The sequence below is a fragment of the Corylus avellana genome, chromosome ca7 (genome assembly GCF_901000735.1).
Source record: "Corylus avellana chromosome ca7, CavTom2PMs-1.0".
Classification (NCBI taxonomy): Eukaryota; Viridiplantae; Streptophyta; class Magnoliopsida; order Fagales; family Betulaceae; genus Corylus; species Corylus avellana.
In genome coordinates this window covers 20378911-20386846 of record NC_081547.1, presented here as the reverse complement: position 1 = coordinate 20386846, position 7936 = coordinate 20378911, and the positions used below count along the sequence as shown (strand labels likewise).

The window sequence follows — 7936 nt, the reverse complement described above, 5'->3', positions numbered from 1 at the left end:
GCAAATAATTGTTGGGAGGAACACTTTTTGATTAATAGCCCATGAGCAATGGTGGATTTTAAGTATCTCATAATCCTTTTGACAGTAACCCAATGAACATCACATGGAGCATGCATAAATTGAGAAACTTTATTGACTGCAAAGGCAATGTACAGGCGTGTGAGAAAGAGATACTGTAAGGCTCCAACTATGCTACGGTAAAGTGTGACATCACTGAAGGTAGATCCTAAAAATTGGCCGAGGGATGTGTTTGCTGCCATGTGGGAAGTGATAGGTTTGGTATGTTACATTTTTGTGCGAGCTAACAAATCAATTATATATCTTGATTGGGACAAATGGAGGCCAGCAGATACACGGGCAACAGAGATGCCAAGAAAAAAATTGAGTTCTCCTAACTCCTTCATTGAAAAGTGATGTGAGAGAGTATCAATGAGGTCATCAATAGCATCCAAACTTGACCCAGTGAATATTAAATCGTCCATGTACACAAGAGCCAAAATAGAGACTGAAGCAGATTGAAAAATGAATAGGGAGTTATCAGATTTTGAACATCTCAACTTTAAAAGACAAGAGCTCAGCCTATGATACCAAGCTCAGGGAGATTGTTTAAGCCCATATAAGACTTTTTTTTTGAAAAAAAAAAGACATTAGGATGCTTAGGATTGACAAAACCAGGGGGCTGATTCATATAAACTGTCTCTTGCAGATGACCATGGAAAAATGCATTACTCACATCAACTTGCTTTATGCAATAACTTGCAGAAACAGCCAAAGAGAGCACAGTTCGAATAGTACATGGGTTTCACAACAGGACAATATGTCTCAAAATAATCAACACCTTCTTGTTGATAAAAGCCCTTTGCAACCAAACGAGCTTTGTAGCATTCAATACTGCCCCCGACCTTATGTTTGATGCGAAAAACCCACTTAGCACCAACAATGTTCGTTGAGGGAGTTTTAGGAACAAGAGTCCACGTTTTTGTCTTGATGAAGGCATTGAATTCCTTAGCCATGGCAGCCCTCCACTTAGAATTCTTAGCTGCTTGTGTATATGTGGTGGGCTTAGCATCATCAATGATCAAAGAGGCAGAGAAGACATTGGGCAAATGATAGCGAATTGTACCATCACAGAACTACTTCAGTTGATGGATGTTGTTTTGAGCACGAGTCACCATGTGGTGAGTACGTGCAGTGGGTGCAAGAGAATTGGATGATGTATTAGAGGACTCAGGAGACGACACTGGAGAGATAGGAAGAGGTGACGTAGGGGACGAAGCAGGGTTAGACATTAGAGGACTTAAGGCATTTGATGGGGGGTGCGATGCACTAGAATTTTGTGGAGCTACAGTGGGACATGGGGCAGAGATAGAAGAGTCAAAGGCATTAAAATTTTGTGGAGCAGAGGTGGGAGACGTGGCCAACCATAAAATGAGGGGAAGCACAACACGAGGGGTAGTAGAAGTGGGGTTGAAATAAAAGGGGTAAAAAATGAGAATTTTTTTTTCGTTAAATATCACATGACCCGAGATGTAAACATGACCGGTTGCAATGTGAAGGCATTTGTAATCCACATGAGGTTTGCTATATCTAAGAAAAACACAAGAGATAGATCAAAAGGATATTTGTGAGTATTGTAGGTCCTAAGGTAAGGCCAACACTCATAGCCAAAGACCTTGAGAAGATTAAAATCAACAAATTTTTGAAAAAGCAATTCAAAGGGAGACTTAGAGGGATTGATGGATAAAGGTAATCTATTAATCAAGTAACTTGCAGTATCAAACGCATTATCCCAATATTGGAAAGGGACATGGGAGTGAGTAAGAAGAGCAAGGCCGGTATCAACGATATGGTGGAGCTTTCTCTCCACACTTCCATTTTAATGATGTGTATCAAGGCCTGTTTGGTGATAAGACATACCATTAGAAGAAAGAAATTTTTGCACAGCAATGAACTCCCCTCCCTCATCGGTTTGGATAGGTTTAATGGCATAATTAAAGAATTTTTCTACCAAAAGTTTAAACCGAGTGAAAGAGGAGGTCCAAGGGACCTCTAGAAATAGACAAAGTAATAGGAAAGTGAAACTTGTGTAGCTTTCCTTGTTGACATGAAGAACAAATAGATGTTGCTTTATTGGACGTGACTGGAAACTTGTGAGAGGAGAGAAATAACGAACAACATAAAGAGCAGGATGACCCAACTGAGAGTGCCATTTATTGAGAGACACACATTCACTACGAAGAGCGAGTGCGAGGCACATGAGAGGGCCATGAATAGAGACCACTTCTACTCGGGCTGTGGAGTAGCAATTTCCGTGTTTTGAGATCCGTAACAAGGAAACACGTAGGGTGAAATTCTATAAACACATTATTATCACGAGTAAACTTGTTGACAGAGTAAATTTTTCTGAATTTGTGGAACATGAAGTAAATTTTGCAAAGAAAAATTTTGATTGTGTGAAAGAAGGGAAGCAAGTCCAATGTAGGAAATTCACAAACCTTCTCTGTTGCCAACCCGTATCTGATCATTACCAGTGTATTCCTCTACCCGCAGATTGAGAATGGAGATATCACTGGGTAGATGATGGGTACTACCCATATCATGATACCATGAGGGATCATAGGCCACATGTGGGGCAGTGTAATAAGCAGCTGGACCCTGAGATTCACCTTGAAAAGCATGATCAAATTTGTTGTAACATTTTACAGCTAAATGACCAAGCTTACCACAAATCTGACACACAGGCTAATTGTTGGAATTGGAGTTTGAGAAGTGGTTCTGATGAGGAGAACGTCCTCTTCCACACCCTCGGCCATGACCTGCAAAAGAGGATCCTCATGGATTGTAGGAACCACGTGTATTGTTGGTGGAGGAGAAGGTGCGACATTGAGCCATGTTAACACATGAAGATGAGAGATTTGGAGCAAAGTTGTGAGTTTCAATTCTCTGCTTATGGCTCAATAAATGCCCATAGAGATCATCCATAGAGATGGGATTGACCTGGGTGGTAATGGATATCACCAAAGGATCATAATCTTTGCCCAACCCTACTAGGATGTGGGAGACAATTTCGGACTCCTTGAAGGGCTCATCAATGGTGGCTAAGGTGTGTGCCTTTGAACATAGTTAGCTATAGATAAGGCACCCTTCTTGAGGGTAGCAAGCTGATAGCAAGTATGCACGATGTGTGACTTCGACTGAGAGGAAAACATTCTTTCCAAGGTGTTCCAGACATCACGAGATGTGTGGAGACCAACTGCATGGGCAAGAATGACTTTTGAGAGTGTGGAGATGATGACACTTAGGATGAGTTTGTCTTGGCGATACTAGACTTGGTATTCAAGATTGGGAATTAAGATAGGTGAGACAGGGGTTGCAGATGAAGATGGGCGGGGAGAGGGAAAAAATTTTGGTGGACAAGGAGTGGTGCCATCAATGTACCCGAAGAGATTATGTCATTCAAGGTATGAGGTCATCAAATACTGCTAGAGCGTATAATTGTCGCTGGACAATTTAAGAGTGATATAGTGATTGGTATTGGTAGGTGAGGTGGGGCTAGAAATTGAGGCAAAAATGGAGGAAGATCATTAAGACTGGGTGGAAGCCATAAAATGACAAGATATATATTGTGATAAAACAGCCCAATGAATCCGTTGTGCGTAGCTTTCAATTTATATTGTTTTCATGTAGTAAATACAAAGGGAAAGAATACACTTTGCAAGGAGAGAAAATCATCCTATTAACTAATTACGACCTAGTATGTAATGTAGCATATGTACATAATGAAAGTGCAAGCTATGAGAAACAATCAACGTGTTTTCTTGTCAACGTGAACAGTTGGTAAATCTTCTAGCTGGCAGATACAAACAAACTTATTTAGTATTCCTTGATTTTAGCTGATTGTCAATTGTCTTAGTTTCTTCAATTGTTGTCAACTTGGTCTACGCAGCTTCTCATTTAAAGCAGTATCTTCAATAGTCTCAATAGGGTTGAGCATGGTTATTTGTCTTGGAGCGCAATTTACTGTTATTGGAGTAGATTCCCTACTACGCATTGCACGATGTGATAGGGCCTTATATAGTTATACCAGTTTAAGACTTATGGATTGGTCTTGTGGCTTTTGCATTTGAATTTTGTGGGCATGTTGGCCCAATTCACAACAATTTCTTTACTAGCATGCATGCTCCCACTAGGTAAAAAATCAATTAATCTCTCAATAAAATATTTTTCTTATTCCCCACAATATGGGTATTGTTCACAAGAGTACCGGAACAAATTGGCACAGTTGCTTGAAGTTCAAAACCATTTGGTGGCCTAGCCAGTGGCGGACGCAGAAAATTCATCTACTGGGGGCATGATTTTTTTTAATGAATACAAAAAAATAAAGTTGAACAAAAATATAACAAACCGGATAAGTGAATAATTCAACAAAAATTTTCATTATGTTCTAGAACATATAAATAGAACTTACAATTTGTTTTGTCATGACTAACACTAATTCAATTGTCCTCGACGAGTCTTCATACCTTGGAATCGCTGCATAATCTCTTCATTACTGATGGTCTTGAATATGTCTTTCTCAATGTACGTAATCAAACAATCATTCATCCATTGATCTCCTATTCGGTTACGTAAACGATTTTTAACAATATTCATTGCTGAAAATGTTCTCTCAACAGTTGCTGTCGCAACTGGCAGAATCAATGCCAATGTCACCAATGAATAAACCAAGGGATATACGACATCCTTTTTCGTCTCTACCAATTTCTCAGCAAGTTGTCCAATCCCTTTGAGTGTTGCAAATTCATCACTAGAACGCATGTCAAAGATATATGTTTCAAGTTGGTTGTCTAAAGTAATAAGTTGAACTGCTGAAAAATCATTCAGATATAATTGAGCAAGACAAAGCAATTTCTCTTTGTTAAAAGACGCAAACAAGTCATCTGGACTCAAGCACGAAACACAGAGTAATAATTCGGAACTTGCCTCATTAAAGCGACTGTTAAGTTCTTGGAGTTGCATGTCTATAACAGTATAATAAAGCTCCACACGGTAATGATGTAAATTTTTCATGCCTTGAGTTTTTCGTCGTGATCGAGGTTGGTAAAGCTCATCCATATTGGGGACAACAATATTGTTTTTGGCACAAAACTTAGTAACTTCTTCAAATAAGGAATTCCACCCATCTTCTCTTATAGCCTGTAAGCGCAACTTTGAAATTTTAACTAACTTCATTGCATTCAGAATATCTTGATCTTTTCGTTGTAGTGCTTGAGATAACTCATTTGTAATCCTCAAAACATTTTTCATCAAATGTAAATTGAAAGCAAAGTCAAACGTCTGGAGTGATTGACTTAGTATATTTGCTTCTGCTCTCTGTTCAAAATTTAAACCATCTTCAACAATGTCTTCAACCGTATCAATAACAGAAGAAAACATGGCAATAAGACTAACAATTGCACCATAATGAGAACTCCAACGCGTATCACCATGTCTCTTTTAGTTCATTTCTTGATTCAAGCCACGACCAGTTGACATTTCATTATTTTGTAGTGCTTCTATTACTTCAGCAGTTCGTTTTTCACGAAGTATGTCACGACGTTTGCATGATGCTCCAACAACATTAAAAATACTATTGGCCAAACTAAAAAAAGTTGCAATTTGAATGTGATTTTTGGCAACAGCAACCAAAGTGAGTTGAAGCTGATGTGCAAAGCAATAAACATAATAAGCAGACGAATTATCATTCAAAATAAGAGTTTTAAGTCCATTCAACTCACCTCACATATTGCTAGCTTCATCATATCCTTGTCCTCGCAATCTGCTAATACTTAAATTATGCCTGCTAAGCACTGAATCAATTGTCTTCTTCAATTCTACAACTGTGGTACTGCGAACATGTGTAATGCCTAAAAAACGTTCAATCATATGGCCCCGCTTATCTACATAACGCAACACAATTGCCAATTGTTCTTTAACGGATATATCACGAGATTCATCAACTAGGATAGCAAATGGCGAATCTCCAAGATCTTTAAGAATAGCATCTAGGGTTTCACTTGCTACCGCATTTGCTATATCTCTTTGAATATGTGGTGCAATCATTTGATGATTTTTAGGAGCATTATCTAAGACCACCTTATCAATTTCTTCATTGTGTTTAGCAAGAAACCGCAACAATTCAAGAAAATTTCCTTGATTATTTGAACCTTTAGATTCATCATGGCCACGAAATGCTAATCCTTGTTGTTGTAAAAAGCGAACACAATCAACTGATGCATTCAAACGAGTCCTATATAACATTTTCTGCTGATCTGATTGCTTGTCAAAAACTGTTATGATGCTTTGTTTATGGTTTAACAAAGCTTCACATCTTTGTCGAGCTTGATTATGTGCACTATTGTGAGCCCCCACATGACATTCAAGCCTCTCTTTCTTTTTCCAATTACTAAACCCTTCAGTAACAAACGAATCTCCCCCTCCTTGATTTCCAAAGTCCGGTTTGAATAGATAACAGTATAAGCAATATGCACCATCTTTTTCTATACTGTACTCCAACCATTTATATTCTTTGAACCATGCTGGATTAAAACGACGCATTGTATTTCCAATTTTTCTTTTTGGAAAATCATGGTCAAGGGGTTGACAAGCTCCTATTTGTAGATATGCTCTTCGGATTCGGTCTCTATCACTAGGATGATAATCGCATATTTTTTTCCTGAAGTAAGGATCTCCGGGTAGATTTGCTAAATCTACTTCAACACGAGGTCGTTTAGAATTTGATTGGAGGTCAATAGCATCGTTGTTTTTCTCCATAATCTCAGGCAACTACAATTATATATTTATACAATTAAAATATGACACAAAAACTATATAAATTCATAAATAATTAAATATAAAAACAATTAGCAAGAATAGGTTGAATAGCAATATAAATATTAAGACAATTCATTCAAAAGAACAATCTAAATCTAAATCTAAAAATTTAATTACATATTTACATACCTCAAATTTTCGTTAAAGTTATTATCAAGAATAGGTTGAAATGTTGAATCCTGAATAACAACATAAATATTAAAACAATTAATTTAAAAGAACAATTTAATTATAAACTAAAAAAATTAATTACATATTTACATAATTACATACCTAAAGAAAATTGAGGCCAATAGAATCTTAGAAACAACTCAAACAAACACAAGTTTTGCCCACTGCCCACTGCCTAATCGCCCTTCCATATTTGTCTCTTTGGAAAAAAAAAATTTTGAACCTTTTGGAATTGAAATTGGTGTCTGGCAAAATTCCGAAAGGAGACCTCAACTGAACCCTTAAGGAGAGACTGGAGAGTTATATGGGACGGGTAGTTCTTGACACACACGCAAAAAACAAAAATTTTCAAAGTTTAATGTAAAATGACGGTTAAGCCCCTCAAGTCAAAAATAATAAAACACTTTTCATTTTACATTAAACTAACTTGAGGGGCATAACCGTCATTTTATATTAAACTTTGAAAATGCTTTTTTTTCTTAGCGTGTCAATTACTCCTGCAGAACTCACCATCATTCTGAAGAGTTGAAGGTCCTGCGCTGCTCGAGGTAAACACTGCAATGCATTAATTGGTATGTTGACTTGGGGTTGGCCTTGTATCTTTTCAAAGCTCTTTGTTTTTTTTTTTTTTTTATCTCTTTTGTTCTCTGTTGTAAACTGTGACTTCCAGCCTCCCTTTCTGCTGTCCCCAATCCCCACGCACTAACACTAAAACACTCACAATTAGAATAAAAAAAAAAAACTAATATTCTCACAAAAGAAAAACGCATCGTTTAGTTAGTTAAAGTACTATTCATTGTCTTCTTCCTTTCATTTGTCTGCAAGACTAAGTTTCTAATTTTTTTTTTTTCAAATTTCAATTTACTAAAGGGCATAATATATGGTTGAAGCA

At 37.3% G+C, this 7936-nt stretch overlaps 1 protein-coding gene and 1 non-coding gene across 2 annotated transcripts; both read right to left on the bottom strand.

Annotated features, from left to right (window-relative positions):
- Positions 1–2945: 2945 nt before the first annotated feature.
- On the bottom strand, positions 2946–3084 carry LOC132188893 (small nucleolar RNA Z247). Its single transcript, XR_009440953.1, has one exon. It is a non-coding gene; the product is annotated as a small nucleolar RNA Z247 (small nucleolar RNA).
- Positions 3085–5778: 2694 nt separating this feature from the next.
- On the bottom strand, positions 5779–6813 carry LOC132187981 (uncharacterized). The gene has a single exon (XM_059602402.1). The coding sequence runs from the start codon at positions 6811–6813 to the stop codon at positions 5779–5781; it is 1035 nt and encodes a 344-aa protein (XP_059458385.1).
- Between the last annotated feature and the right edge of the window lie 1123 nt (positions 6814–7936).

Excerpts from the sequence above, each read along its gene's own strand:
- LOC132187981 (XM_059602402.1), bottom strand. The coding sequence starts at position 6,813 with ATGGAGAAAAACAACGATGCTATTGACCTCCAATCAAATTCTAAACGA.